The sequence below is a fragment of the Neolamprologus multifasciatus genome, chromosome 20, assembly GCF_963576455.1.
Source record: "Neolamprologus multifasciatus chromosome 20, fNeoMul1.2, whole genome shotgun sequence".
In the NCBI taxonomy this organism is placed as follows: domain Eukaryota; kingdom Metazoa; phylum Chordata; class Actinopteri; order Cichliformes; family Cichlidae; genus Neolamprologus; species Neolamprologus multifasciatus.
In genome coordinates, this window is record NC_140458.1 from 1871192 (window position 1) to 1886932 (window position 15741).

The window sequence follows — 15741 nt, forward strand, 5'->3', positions numbered from 1 at the left end:
TGGCCCTCCTGTTCTGCAGCTCCACCCCAGCACAGTCTATCCTCCAGTTCCTGGGGCTTCTCCTGAACCTGCTCCTTCACCCGTCCCTGTTCCCGGGGTGAGAGCGACCAGCGCCCGGCCCGGCCCTGCACCCGCGCCAGTTCCTCAGGTGGGGACAGCTGTAGGGCTGCAGCTATTGATTATTTTAGTAATGGAGTAATTATTTTTAAAATGTGCTGTTCAAATGAAGCTGACTTGACTTGAATATTAATACTGAGTTGACAGAATCCATGTGTGTTGCATAAAGACATAAAAAGTTAAGACTTTACAGATATCCATGTATCTGATAACAGGAGTTCTAAACTAAAACTTCCGTTACGTTACTCAATGAGAGTAACGTATTCTGAATACTTTGGATTACTTAATATATTATCATGCTGTTTACAACTACATGAATGTACTATTGCTGTGATTTATTACTGTTACTGAAGGTCCGCGGCTCCGAACCGTAGTAAAGGGACCTCTGGCTAATACGGTGGGTTCATGTCGGGCTCGTAGCTGAAAACTAGCTTTACTTTGTTGTCTGGGTCAACTTTGCTAGCAGAGACAGAGAGAGGCGTTGAAAGGCTGCTCCAACAGAACTTATTGTTTCAGAGGAAAACACGAACACGGTGTACAGTCGAGTCTTAATAGCTTACTTACAGCTGGGCTCGTCAGGCTCTCTTCTTGGCTGCAGTGGTTATTATTATATTTACATGCTTCCAGCTCCCGTTTCTGCTCGATGACAGCTCGTACTTTTCCTTTTTCTCCCTCCCTCGCTCACAGACACATAACGGGTAGTGATGTGCGGATCGATCCTGAAATATCGATTCCTCCGATACCAATCATTTATGTTCTAGAATCGATTCTCACATTAAAATATCGATATTTTAGTAATTTAGGGTAAATTTGTAGTTTATCATTAACAGGAACACAGTGGAAAGAAACTATAACATTCGGATTGTCTACATTCAAAGGAACTACTTCCTCTTCCGCCTTTCATAGTCATGTGCGAAATATGGCTGTCTGTCTCGCAGCCCTTTGGCGTGCGCACTCACAACAATGGCTGAGCGTAATTGGAGTCATGTGCGAACGTATTTTACCTCCACAAAAGCTGAAACGTGGTTTGCGATACATGTGGCAAAAACGTGAGGTGTTGTGGCCACACTAGGGAGATATTCAAAAGGGCTGTTGGGGGGATAAATACATTTTACAGTGTTTATTTATCGGATAAAATACGTTAAATGTCCGGAAACAGCGGGGGTGTCCAAATTCAGAGGCTGCTTCCACCTGAGGACCCGGCCTTCGCGGTCTAAAGACAGCCGGGTAGTACGTCATGAGCTCCCTCGGTGGAGTGAAACTCTGCAGTCTGCTCCTTGCTATCTAAAATATAACCGGGCACTGGCGTAAACTCTCGACCGTCTCACACTTTGTTTAATCAGTTTTCTGTTTGACGTTTATTCAGCTGTGTGAAAACCCAGAGGAACCCTCCCGAGGGATTAATAAAGTTAAATTTAATTTGATCTAATCTAATAACTTTAATCTCAGCCAAACTGATTTACAAATAAAACACTGAAAAAGCCAAACAATAACATTTTTAAGCTATCAAAGTGACTTATATATCATGCTTAACCTTGCTTGGGTCTTGGGGGGAAAGCGAGTGCCTCACTCATGTTATTGCCTGGCCCTAGACGGGTCGTAACAAACCCGAGTAGCGAAAGACCGCGGGGTTTGAAAACGATGTGTCGGTCGGCTCAGATATTTGAAGTTCACACAGCTACATTCTCACCTGAAAATATGTTAAAAGTTTTTTACGACCCAGGAAGAGAAATAAGAGTAATATTAAAGCTAAGTTGCTGCCGACATTGTTAGAGACTGGAATTGGCTGGGCCGTGCTATGAATTCTGCAATATGGTTTTTCAATTTTGTTGTCCGGGTGGAAAATCGGGAGAAATTTGGGAGAATGGTGGCTCCGGGAGATTTTCGGGAGGGGCACTGAAATTTGGGATTCTCCTGGAAAAATCAAGAGGGTTGGCATGTATGGTGGTGGCAACATCACAAACCTTGTCAAACACCTCAGAGCAAATCATATCACAGAATATGACGAGCATATGTTGAGGTGAACTGAAGAGGAGGACAGGGACAGGTGCTGCTAGGGCGAGACAGACGTCTCTCACGGAGTCCTTTAGTGCTGTAGGCAGGCAACATGTTCAAATAGCACACAACTTCAGTTTTTTTTTTATTTCTATGTGATTAACTCTGCATTATTAAGTGATAAGAACAAGTAATCTGATGTCCTGTAATCATTAGGACGCTATAATTTGAGATACAATAAATAAAATACATTTTTTTACAAAGTATCGGTATCGGATCAGTATCGTCGATACCACCCTGAATATTACTTGGTATCGGATCGGAAAGGCCCCTATGAAAAAAACACAGAGGGAACAGTTTACCCTGCCCGGGATAGGGTTACCGGGGCCCCGCCCTGGAGCCAGGCCCGGGGAGGGTGCCCGAGGGCGAACGTCTGGTGGCCGGGCCTTAGTCCATGGGGCCCGGCCGGGCACAGCCCGAAGAGGAGACATGGGCCCATCCTCCCGCAGGCCCACCACCCGCAGGAGGCGCCATAGGGGTCGGGTGCATTGTGTGCCGGGTGGCGGCCAGGAGCGGAGGCCCTGGCGGACTGACCCCCGGCTGCCAAGACTGGCAATAGGGACATGGAATGTCACCTCTCTGGTGGGGAAGGAGCCTGAGTTAGTGCGTGAGGTTGAGAGGTACCGGCTAGATATAGTCGGGCTCACCTCTACGCACGGCTTGGGCTCTGGAACCAGTCTCCTGGAGAGGGGCTGGACTCTGTCTCAGTCTGGAGTTGCCCCTGGTGAGAGGCGGCGGGCTGGGGTGGGTATTTTAATATCCCCTCGGCTTGCTGCCGGTACGTTGGGGTTTTTCCCGGTGGACGAGAGGGTTTGTTCCCTGCGCCTTAGGGTCGGGGAACGGGTCCTGACTGTCATCTGCGCTTATGCGCCGAGTGGCAGTTCGGAGTACCCAGCCTTCTTAGAGTCCCTGGGGGGGGTGCTGGAAGGTGCTCCACCTGGAGACTCTGTTGTCCTGCTGGGAGACTTCAATGCTCACGTGGGTAACGACAGCGAGACCTGGAGGGGCGTGATTGGGAGGAACGGCCTCCCTGATCTGAAACGGAGCGGTGCTTTGTTATTGGACTTCTGTGCAAATCACAGTTTGGCCATAACGAACACCTTGTTCGAACATAAGAGTGTCCATAAGTGCACGTGGCACCAGGACGCTCTAGGCCGTAGGTCGATGATCGATTTTGTAATCGTATCACCAGACCTGCGACCATATGTTCTGGACACTCGGGTAAAGCGAGGGGCTGAGCTGTCAACTGATCACCACCTGGTGGTGAGTTGGATCAGGTGGCGGGGGAGGACGCTGGACAGACCCGGTGCACCTAAATGCGTAGTGAGGGTGTGCTGGGAACGACTAGCAGAGGCCCCAGTCCGCGAGATCTTCAACGCACACCTCCGGCAGAGCTTCAACAGCATTCCGAGGGAGGCGGGGGACATCGAGTCCGAATGGACCATGTTCAGCGCCTCCATTGCCGAAGCTGCTGCATTGAGCTGCGGCCGCAAGGTGGTTGGTGCCTGCCGTGGTGGTAATCCCCGAACCAAATGGTGGACACCAGAGGTGAAGGGAGCCACCAGGCTGAAGAAGGAGTCCTATCGGGCTTGGTTAGCCTGTGGGACTCCGGAGGCAGCCGACAGGTATCGACAGGCCAAGCGGAATGCGGCTCGGGCAGTGGCTGAAGCAAAAACTCGGGTGTGGGAGGAGTTCGGAGAGGCCATGGAAAAAGACTTTCGGACTGCCTCGAAGAGGTTCTGGCAAACCGTCAGGCGTCTCAGGAGGGGAAAGCGGTGCTCTACCTGCACTGTGTATAGTGCTGGCGGAGCGCTGCTGACGTCGACTGAGAAAATTGTCAGGCGGTGGAAGGAATACTTCGAGGACCTCCTTAATCCCACTGACGCGTCTTCCAAGGAGGAAGCAGAGTCTGGGGATGAGGGGAATGACCCGCCAATTTCTGGGGGCGAGGTCACTGAGGCAGTTAAACAACTCCTTGGTGGCAGAGCCCCTGGTGTTGATGAGGTCCGCCCCGAGTTCCTGAAGGCTCTGGATGTTGTAGGGCTGTCCTGGCTGACACGCCTCTGCAATGTTGCGTGGAGATCAGGGGCAGTACCCGTGGATTGGCAGACCGGGGTGGTGGTCCCCATCTTTAAGAAGGGGGACCGGAGGGTGTGTTCCAACTACAGGGGGATCACACTCCTCAGCCTCCCCGGGAAAGTCTATGCCAGGGTGCTGGAAAGGAGAGTTCGTCCGTTAGTCGAACCTCTGATGCAGGAGGAACAATGCGGTTTTCGTCCTGGTCGCGGAACACTGGACCAGCTCTTCATTCTCTCGAGGATACTTGAGGGTGCATGGGAGTTTGCCCAACCAGTCTACATGTGTTTTGTGGACTTGGAGAAGGCATTCGACCGTGTCCCTCGGGGTGTCCTGTGGGAGGTGTTGCGGGAGTATGGGGTGTCTGGCCCATTGCTACGGGCCATTCGATCCCTATACAACCGTTGCAAGAGCTTGGTTCGCATTGCCGGCAATAAGTCGGACTCGTTCCCGGTGGGTGATGGGCTCCGCCAGGGCTGCCCTTTGTCACCGGTTCTGTTCATAATTTTTATGGACAGGATTTCTAGGCGCAGCCAAGTGGCGGAGGGCTTTCGCTTTGGTGGCCTCAGGATCTCATCTCTGATCTTTGCGGATGATGTGGTTCTGTTGGCTTCATCGGGTGAGGGCCTCCAGCTTGCACTGGAGCGGTTCGCAGCCGAGTGTGACGCAGCGGGAATGAGGATCAGCACCTCCAAATCTGAGGCCATGGTTCTCAGCCGGAAAAGGGTGGAGTGCCCACTCCGGGTCGGGGATGAGGTCCTGCCCCAAGTGGAGGAGTTCAAGTATCTCAGGGTCTTGTTCGCGAGTGATGGGAGAAGGGAGCCGGAGATCGACAGACGGATTGGGGCTGCAGTTGCAGTAATGCAGACGCTGCACCGGTCCGTCGTGGTGAAGAGGGAGCTGAGTGTAAAAGCGAAGCTCTCAATTTACCGGTCGATCTACGTCCCTACCCTCACCTATGGCCACGAGCTGTGGGTAGTCACCGAAAGGACGAGATCGCGGATACAAGCGGCGGAAATGAGCTTCCTCCGAAGGGTGGCTGGCATCTCCCTTAGAGATAGGGTGAGAAGTTCGGCCATCCGGGAGGGGCTCAGAGTAGAGCCGCTGCTGCTCCACATCGAAAGGAGCCAGCTGAGGTGGTTTGGGCATCTGGTAAGGATGCCCCCTGGGCGCCTCCTGGGTGAGGTGTTCCAGGCATGTCCCACCGGGAGGAGGCCCCGGGGCAGACCCAGGACACGCTGGAGAGATTATATCTCTCGGCTGGCCTGGGAACGCCTTGGTGTTCCCCCGGATGAGCTGGAGGAGGTGGCTGGGGAGAGGGAGGTCTGGGCCTCTTTGCTTAGGCTGCTGCCCCCGCGACCCGGTCCCGGATAAAGCGGATGAAGATGGATGGATGGATGGATCGGAAAGGAAATCAGTGGTATCGCACATCACTAACAACGGGTACGCCAGTCCATTCTCCCTGCAGCACGGACTACACTGCCCATGATGCTACATTCTTTAGAGCTATACCTGTAGCATTCTGCCTGTTAGCTTAGCACAACAACAAAAAGGCCTCTCTCACCCAGGAAACACGCAGAGAGAGAGAGCGTCGCCCTGTAACCATGGCAACCGTAACGCTGCCTGGAACAACAGAACGTAGCTGTCAAACAAAACCCAAACAGTCCTGACCCGCCACAATATGAAACAGGGAAGTACCGCCGTGTAATCCATTTATTTCAACAAAGTAACTGTATTCTAAATACCACCTTTTTAAACGGTAACTGTAACAGAATACAGTTACTCATATTTTGTATTTTAAATACGTAACGGCGGTACATGTATTCCGTTACTCCCCAACACTGCATATAGGTGTGTATATGAGAGAGTGTGTTTCTGTCCTTTCTGACTTGCGACCTGTGCAGGTGGACCCGCCTCTCTCCCTGTGACAGCTGGGACAGACTCCACCCCTGTGACCCTCAGCTGAATAAGCAGTAAACAAAAATGATCCACAGATGATCAGAAATTCCTCCGTTTACAGTTCAGTAGGTAACGTGCTCATCACATCCACTGATTGTGTTGTTGTTGTAAGTTAGGGTAACTGGAACAGCTGCTCTTTCACAGACTGGACCCCACATCAGCTCCCTACTCCATCCTGTAGTACAAACTGGTGTGACACCAAAGTCTGTTCCATACAAATAATCTGATTCAATACAAACACCAACATTGTGCTGACCTGAAGAACACCAACAGTCACAGGAACGCTGTGGAAATGTGGGATTTGCAGCAGGACTGATGTGGATTACAAAGTGAAGGCAGACTTATTATGTTTCAACCACTGTAATAATAATAGAATAAGAACAGCATCCTTGTAGCTGCTGCGTGCTGCGTATGCTAAGGTTTTATATGGTTTGCTGTTAGCTCTGTGTGGCTAACCAGCTGATTAACTTCAGTTATGTCTGATGCAGATCCATCAAGTGATTCCAAATGAACATTTAATGCAATGGATTCACTTAAAACACTCAAATAAAATAGAAGAATCCAAAGCTACGGTTGTCTCTGTTTAGGGTTGAGTAAAATATGAAATCTATAACATTTAATTATTTTTCTTACTGTACAAAAACAGACTGATCAGGTAATGTTTTTTGTTGTTTTTAATGACATGTACATAATATTGGCAGTTTCATGATACTGAGGGGAGCGACTGTTTCTGTCCAGGGTGGGAGGGGCCAGAAGACATTTTTGTGTCAGTCTCAGGGTCCTGGAGGTGTCGAGGTGTTGGAGAGAAGGAAGACTGCAGACACCTTCTCAGACAAATGGATGACACACTGCAGCAGAAAGACTTCACAGTGTCCACGGGGCACTCGTGTAGGATGATGGGGGCTGGTGGGGCTGGTTCCTCCTGCAGACGTTCCAGCAGCTGCAGTTCCTCTAACAGCCACTTGAAGCTGACTCCAAAGTGAGTCAATATTTACAGTTTTCAGGGTTTGTGTTCAAACTTTAAACCTGAGGCACTGAAACAAACCCAGGTGTGAATCCAGAGAGTCTCATGTGTGATGTGTGAGTGTAGAGTAGGTCTGGTCCTGGTCCCTGCCGGCTGGATCGAGGCTCTGGTAGGTCGAGTCTTCACGTGTAGAACCTGGAGTACAGTTCTCGTAGTGGACGTCCTGAAACAGAGACAAACTGTCTTCTTCACATAAAAAGAAGAGACTCTGACTTGGTTAAATCATTTGTGCTGGTAAATATTTCCGTGTTGCCTCGTTGAACCTCTCAGACAACAGTGTCTCTGTTTGTTGTTGGATTCTCCGTCTGGGCGGCCATTTTTGTCACCTACCTGTTTGAATTCACCTTCTTGGATTGTAATTTGTGGAACAGTCTACACACTGAACCATCACACTGTGACTGCTTTATTTCTTTGTTACAGTAGCAGTCTGTCAACAGTGAGAGGAACCAAAGAGAAAGAAAGTCACCTCCATGTTTGTGCCCTCTGAGTTTGCTCTGGTCCTCAAACCTGTGGAACAAACAAAGGATGTTCCTCTGTTAGAGGGAACAATCATTCAAAGTGCACATGAGGCTGAAGATCACTGCTGCCCCTCCTGTTCTTCTGCTTAGTTGGACTTTATTAGGCTTCACTTTAGACTTTGCCTTCAGAATCAAAGACTCACATTTGCTCGAGTCTCCTCCTGTGTACTGAAGAAGTGATCCACAATAATTATTCTATTTTACAGTTTTCATGGGTCGTGTAGTCAGAATATTTTTCCTGTTTTTACTTCACACGTCTGCAGCAGAGAACATCTGGATCTGATCCTGCTGACAGTGTCCAGACTTCATGTGTGACACAGTTTAGGATTCAGTTACTTCCAGTGTTTAACATCATCTCTACAAGTCACTCCACTCTCCTCTTAGAGCCCAAAGTGGACGAGCAGGATGAAATATTTGGATGTTTGACTGCAGCTGTTTGAACAGACTTCAAGTGAAGTGAAAAAAGAGTTTTTGGTTAGAAACGAGACGTTCTGTGTGTTTCTGTGTCTCTGTTATCTTACCTCTGCTGCTCTTCCTCTTGATGCAGATTATTAGAACAGTCAGTGATGAGAGGATGATGATGAGAGCCAGAGTCAGACCCACAACCAGCAGCACATCTGCAGCAGATTGAGAAGAACAACAAGCTGAAGACATGCGTACAGTATACAGAGCTGTACAGTAAGAACTCATCAGCTACAGACTGAAATAATATGAACTAGAGTTTGTGTTATTTTAGCATTTCACAGCTTCTAAAGAACATATTCACTTCAGATTGTTTGCTAATGTCATTTGTCAAACTAAATGAAAAGCATATAACAGGACACATTAAGGAGTAATTCTGATAATAATTAAACCAGTTTTCACTCAGGTTATAAAAAATCTGTCAGTGTTTCTACTCTCAGACTCATAGATGGATGTACCTGTAGATGCTGCTCTTCCAGGCTGCTCAGTGCTTCCAGTCAAAGTTAATGAAGGTGTGGAGCTTCCTGTAGTTGTGGCTGATGGTCCAGCTGCTGAACAAGAGCAGAGAGGAAAGTTTGACTTATAAATGTTTGGAGCTGTGAACAAGAAAAACACAAAGATTCAAAAATCAGCTGAGAAATCAAACGAGCCTTAAATGGATCCACTGATTGAGAAAAAACAGTTTGGCAAATTTAGTTTTAGATGAAAAAAATGCACTAAAATAGTTTAACAATGAAATAAAATATGAATGTATGTTGAAATATCAGGTTCTTGGAAACAATAAAGACATTTCGGGACATTAATGGTCACCTGTTCATTTCCAGCTCCACACTCTTATTCCTGCTCTCCATCACAGTAACTTTACAAAATTCACACTTCAAAATAATTTTGTTTCTAAATAATTCTGTTTCTATGTTGAGATAAACTGAGTGCTGAGAGCAGCCTGAGCTGTTGGCTCACAGGGATTACTGTACAGACACTGAGCTCATTATTAGAAACTCTGCTCGTGTTTAACATGAACATCCACCACAGGAACAGCAGATATATGACAGGAAATAAGGAACAGCTGAACAGCTCCACTCTGACAACATTTGATTAACGTCAGTAAAAACTCACCGTCTGTGACAGTGACCTCAAAGGCTCTGAATAAACTGCTGGAAGATCCCTCCAGTAAACATCTGTACCGTCCTGAGTCAGACTTGGTCAGCTGTGTGATGATCACATACAGAACTTCTGGATCTGTAAATGAATCATATCCAATGTTGTATCTGCCTCTTTCAGCTCCGTAAAAAGTTGTGTTAACAAGAGTGTTGTCTCCTCCACACTCTCCTCTGCAGAACAAGAACAACTTTATGTATCCAGGTTGTTTAAAGGAACATCCGACTGTGAGAGAGCTTCCAGTTTCTTTATCAAAGTGTTTCAGCTGATCATCGTTTCCATCCAGCAGTGCTGTTAAAGACACAAACGATCAATAGTTACTATCAGTGCTGAAGATGATGCAGTCTGATCAGAGTAACTCCAGTTTGATCCACAGTTACACTGGGAGCTGCCCAGTTCAACCAGTCTGACAGAGGAACTGTTGAACTAACTGAGATTTAAACGGCTTCATCATCAGACTGATTGGATTCATGAAAAATCAGCTTTTATGACAAGTATAGACTCTAAAATGTGAACACTTCATGGTTTTAAGTACATTTAAAGTCTGGATGGACTTTTGTGTTCTGAATGTGATTTTCACACATTCATTGAGGAATAAAACATTTTGCTGTGAGGGGAACTCTTGGAAAGATCAAACTGATGACACAGAAGCAAAAAGTCATCAAAGAAAATCAAAGTTACATCAGAAAATCTTCTTTCATTCATCAGCGTCTGTTTCTGACATTTCATTCACATCATTATCAGCTGACACACTCACTAATATTCACACACACTCGTGTCCCAGCTGCAGTTCATCGGTTACTTCGAGGAGTCCAAATGTAACCAACAGTTTACAGGAGAACAAACTTCAGCTTCTTTAAACCGTCAGCAGCTGTCAGTGAAAACTTTGCTTCAGAAACAGAAACGAAACATTTCCACAGCTGAAACAGAAACTCACCTTCAGCAACAACGATCACGAACCGTTCGTATGAAGCTGATGATGAAGATCCACCCAAACCACAGCTGTACTGTCCAGAGTCAGACTCAGTCAGCTTTGAGATGCTCACATATAAAAGATTGTTTTCATATTCAATGCTGTATCTGCCTGTTTGAGCTCTGACATCAGTTGTATTAATGAGAATGTTTTCTCCTTCACATTCTTCTCTGCAGAACATCTTCCATGTTCCTGGAGAATTAAAGCGAAATCCAGCTGTAATATTTCCTCCAATGACTCCATAGTGAAGAATCTGAGCATCGGTGACTTCAGGGTTTCCATCCTGCAGAGCTGTTGGAAACATGAACCATCAATAGTTACTGTTTGTACTTCCTGTAAGAAGCTGCAGTCTGATCACAGCATCCACACACAGACACACTGAGACTAAAGTCTGAATAACAACAATGATTCATGTCAAATACATTTTATTGTCTAAAGTGGTGGAAAATCTTCTTCCAGTCGACATGACTCAAAATATATCTGAACATGTTTCCTATGCATGAATAAAATGACAATAAAAGATGAAGATAAACAAAATATGACATGTAAATGACTCATAACTCCTCTGTGTGGTACTTGTAGTAATTATCTGTTGAGAGATTGAAGCAACAGCTCAACATGCAAGTTTTTCATGTGTTTCATCCACAGGAAGTGATGTCATCATTTACTTTAAATGTACTGCTGGTGTCAAAGTTCAGGAAGCAACAACAAAAACAGTGATGAAGTTTTTATTTGTGACTTTGTTTTACTGAGGCTCATCGTGGCTCAAGAGCTGGGAGTTCACCTTGTAATCTGAAGGTTGCCGGGTCGAGCCCCGGCTTGGACAGTCTCGGTCGTTGTGTCCTTGGGCAAGACACTACTTTTTTTTTTTTTTTTTAAATAACAAATACTTGCAATGAACGACATGTTATTGAGTAATTTATGACTCAATTTAAAGCTCTAAAGCCAAACTCAGCAGCTGATGTGAGTCAGTTACTTTATGTAAATGATTTCAGTTCATTCCAGCATTTAAACTCTGTGCAGTCGTATTTCTGTTCAGCTCGAACACGACAAACAGGAAGAATTAGGAAATAACTTTCCACAGAACTCTGGGTTTGAGGATCCTGACAGATTTCACTCACTGGTTTATATTTGTCTGCAGGAAGTGATGTCATTTTGTCAAATCTATGTGCACTGTGGGAGTGAACTGTGAATAGTCACAGTGAAGAAACACGAACATGTAACAGTAAAAGCAACAAAATGTGTTTTTGTCTTTCAAAGAAAAATTCATTGACTTGATCAACAAGTTTGTATTTTCAAATAATAACTGAAAGTATCAGGTGGAGTTTTTACTTTTATGTTACAGGTTATTTTGAGGAAGTAACAAACACTTGTAAGAAACCATCTTTGAAAGGACGAATCCTAAAGCCAAAGTGAGCAGCAACATGTCCATGAATGTCTCACTGTGATGGTTTCTTCTGTCCATACTGGCCACAAACACATCCATGAAATCATGAATAAAAGCAGTTTGAATGGAAGAAGCGTCCATGAAAGTGACTCATAGCTGACTCTGATCATCATGTTTAACAACAGAAACATGTTGAAGAACGAGAGTGACAGAAAGAAAAAGTGAATGTACTCACAAAGGAAGAAGAAGCAGATCAGAGTGTGATGGACTTTCATGATGAGGCTCTGATGGTTTACTGCTGCCTCTCTTCTTCTTCACTGGAAACCAGGAACTTGTGACGCCTCACTTCTCTAACTGAAGGAGTCCCTCCTCCAAACACCACAGCACCTCTACACTCCTCCCCTCTGCATCCGTCTGTGAGTCTGCTGCAGGGCCTCAGGCTTCCTCCTTATATTTATAGTATTATGTGCAAAGTGCTGCAGGAAATACAATGATGACACTTGACTCTGTTAAATTCATCACAGTGACCAAAACCTCCAACAATGATCATCATTCATCATGAAATCATTTCTCTTACTGTATCTGAAGATAATGAACGTTAGTTTGGGATCATTTAGAAAAACAGTTTGGGTCAAATGTTAGAAAAGAGTCAGACTTTCTTTCTTCTCACAGTTTGTTTAACATGAGTTTCAAATCTTTGAACATTTAAATACATCTATTAACAGAATATGAAAGAACAACAGTTCTGATATTATATCAAACATTTCAATCACCTTGTGGTTCAAAGTGGTATTACATGACAGCACAGCCTCATGTAATACCACTTTGAACCACAAGGTGATACATGAGTCAGTAGCTGTGTCTCCATTCAGGGGGCTGCATCCTTCGGAGGACCCGGCCTTCTCGGTCTACGTGGGCCGGGTCCTCCGAAAGCTGAGAAGGGCTGAAGTGCGAGCTGGGAAATGGGGAAACATGCCAGGAGTTCGCTGTTCTCGCCAGCTCTAGTGACCCTTGACCTCCAGGTCAGCTATCGAGCTGGTGGGTAACAGACGTCTCCGAAAACGTTGGAGCACTTTGGCAAATATGCGATGTCTTGATAAAGTCACACAGTTTACACAGCTACATTCTCGCCTTCAACTATGTTAAAAAAAATGTTTTGACGGAATAACGTCCATGCTCATCTGTTTGTCAGCTACAACTTTGACTAGATTACATTTTAAATCAGCAGTAATCTGATATTTGTGACCTACCAGAGACTGAGAGAGAGCAACTTATGTTTTTGGAAACATTTGCTGTATTTTGAAGTGTTGCTGAATTCCAGTGTAAGGCTGAGGGTTTATCTGTTTATCTGTTTATCCTCGTCTGTGTTCGCATTATGTTCCACGGTTGATGTACCTGATGTTTGTTCCAGAACCACACCCACTGTTATACACTCTGAATGAGGCAATAAAGGGAATCATCTTCCTATTGCTGCCTGGCTTCATTCTGTTAAAAACTTTATTCTTTCCCCCTGAAAGGAGACCTCACTGTGATGGTTACTTTGATGGACTGTCTAATCTTGAAGAATTTGTCTCAACTTATTGAACTGGCCATGATTAGGAGCCAGCAAATTGTGACCAGGTTATCTGAATCCTGCTAAAAATACAGATACACTGAAAAGTGTTTAAGTTACGACTGCCTCTAGAAATGACGCCTCCTGTTGTTTGTGCGCTCGGATTTTCTTTCCCTAAAACCAGACGGCCTGTTTTCTGTTTGATGTAATCAGAGGACTACCTGCTTGGTGTTTGTAGGCAACTGTCCCAGGTTCATGTTTCATGGTAAAAAAAGTTTCAACCGTATTTCAGTATGATTGAAACTGAACTGATTATGACAGGAGACCTACAGTTTAATGTTGTTTAAGCACATATGTTATGAATTTTATAAATCAACAGGATGAAGGAACAAATCAAACTCATTCTAAATATTCTACAAGCTCTCGCATTTCTCAACATTGTTACCTTCAGACTAATGTATGACGATGGAGCTCTTTCTCAGTTTGAGACAAATGTCCCAGACAGGTCTAGCCCACTGTTCTTCCTCTTATTTCACAAAATCAAAAACCTCAAAGTGCTGACTGACTGCTAAATACATCTGTAAAATCTGTCATAGGACCACTAATTTCTTTTATTTGCATCGGTGTGAAGGGAACTTCTCTGTATGTAATGACGCTGTCTGCAGCCAGCAGACGCCTGTTTACTGTGTGCTGAATCACTCCACCCTGTCTTTCTGTAGGCCTGTTTGTGTGGCAGGTCTCATGTGCAGGTACTGGAGGGTTAGTGCAGCTCGATTTCCACCAGTGACACTGACAACATCTGGCTGGTTCCCCTCCCTGAGACACTTTTTGAGTTTTGCTTTGGGTTCTTGAATCAAACAGCACTGTGTGCAGCATTTCTTCACCCACACACTCATTTACTGCTGATTATACTGACTAGACTCACCATGGTTATCACTCTATCCAATGGCTGTTAATAGCAGTTATCACTGCCAAGTATGGCTCAGATTGGCCCTCCTGTTCTGCAGCTCCACCCCAGCACAGTCTATCCTCCAGTTCCTGGGGCTTCTCCTGAACCTGCTCCTTCACCCGTCCCTGTTCCCGGGGTGAGAGCGACCAGGGCCCGGCCCAGCCCTGCACCAGTTCCTCAGGTGGGGACAGCTGTAGGGCTGCAGCTATTGATTATTTTAGTAATGGAGTAATTATTTTTAAAATGTGCTGTTCAAATGAAGCTGACTTGACTTGAATATTAATACTGAGTTGACAGAATCCATGTGTGTTGCATAAAGACATAAAAAGTTAAGACTTTACAGATATCCATGTATCTGATAACAGGAGTTCTAAACTAAAACTTCCGTTACGTTACTCAATGAGAGTAACGTATTCTGAATACTTTGGATTACTTAATATATTATCATGCTGTTTACAACTACATGAATGTACTATTGCTGTGATTTATTACTGTTACTGAAGGTCCGCGGCTCCGAACCGTAGTAAAGGGACCTCTGGCTAAAACGGTGGGTTCTGTGTCGGCTCGTAGCTGAAAACTAGCTTTACTTTGTTGTCTGGGTCAACTTTGCTAGCAGAGACAGAGAGAGGCGTTGAAAGGCTGCTCCAACAGAACTTATTGTTTCAGAGGAAAACACGAACACGGTGTACAGTCGAGTCTTAATAGCTTACTTACAGCTGGGCTCGTCAGGCTCTCTTCTTGGCTGCAGTGGTTATTATTATATTTACATGCTTCCAGCTCCCGTTTCTGCTCGATGACAGCTCGTACTTTTCCTTTTTCTCCCTCCCTCGCTCACAGACACATAACGTGTATGGCAGTCCATTCTCCCTGCAGCACGGACTACACTGCCCATGATGCTACATTCTTTAGAGCTATACCTGTAGCATTCTGCCTGTTAGCTTAGCACAACAACAACATAAAGGCCTCTCTCACCCAGGAAACACGCAGAGTGAGAGCGTTGCCTTGTAACCATGGCAACCGTAACGCTGCCTGGAACAAAGCTGTCAAACAAACCCAAACAGTCCTGACCCGCCACAATATGAAACAGGGAAGTACCGCCGTGTAATCCATTTATTTCAACAAAGTAACTGTATTCTAAATACCACCTTTTTAAACGGTAACTGTAACGGAATACAGTTACTCATATTTTGTATTTTAAATACGTAACGGCGGTACATGTATTCCGTTACTCCCCAACACTGCATATAGGTGTGTATATGAGAGAGTGTGGTTTCTGTCCTTTCTGACTTGCGACCCGTGCAGGTGGACCTGCCTCTCTCCCTGTGACAGCTGGGACAGACTCCACCCCTGTGACCCTCAGCTGAATAAGCAGTAAACAAAAATGATCCACAGATGATCAGAAATTCCTCCGTTTACAGTTCAGTAGGTAACGTGCTCATCACATCCACTGATTGTGTTGTTGTTGTAAGTTAGGGTAACTGGAACAGCTGCTCTTTCACAGACTGGACCCC

General features: G+C 45.5%; 1 protein-coding gene across 4 annotated transcripts; it reads right to left on the reverse strand.

The window, feature by feature from the left end:
• Nucleotides 1–7274: 7274 nt before the first annotated feature.
• Nucleotides 7275–14353, reverse strand: LOC146494026 (polymeric immunoglobulin receptor-like). 4 transcript variants are annotated; one of them, XM_085145493.1, is made up of 8 exons: nucleotides 14207–14353; nucleotides 11965–12205; nucleotides 10307–10534; nucleotides 9328–9660; nucleotides 8670–8762; nucleotides 8271–8366; nucleotides 7698–7738; nucleotides 7275–7394 (listed from the first exon to the last, which is right to left on the reverse strand). In XM_085145493.1, exons 3-8 carry the CDS (start codon nucleotides 10521–10523, stop codon nucleotides 7275–7277), a joined length of 900 nt encoding a protein of 299 aa, XP_085001619.1. In that variant the 5' UTR covers nucleotides 10524–10534; nucleotides 11965–12205; nucleotides 14207–14353. The 4 variants fall into 4 exon arrangements, with proteins under 4 accessions (XP_085001619.1, XP_085001618.1, XP_085001616.1 ...); XM_085145492.1 differs by having other exon boundaries at nucleotides 8670–8759; nucleotides 10307–10633; XM_085145490.1 differs by having other exon boundaries at nucleotides 10307–10633.
• Nucleotides 14354–15741: the final 1388 nt, after the last annotated feature.

What these genes read in the sequence shown, in the direction of transcription:
- LOC146494026 (XM_085145490.1), bottom strand. Translation starts at nt 12,004, where the DNA reads ATGAAAGTCCATCACACTCTGATCTGCTTCTTCTTCCTTT. An exon ending in TGAGGTCACTGTCACAGACG is followed by an intron (nt 8,763 to 9,327) that starts GTGAGTTTTTAC and finishes GCTCTTGTTCAG; the next exon opens with CAGCTGGACCATCAGCCACA. An exon ending in CAGAGGGCACAAACATGGAG is followed by an intron (nt 7,395 to 7,697) that starts GTGACTTTCTTT and finishes TCTCTGTTTCAG; the next exon opens with GACGTCCACTACGAGAACTG.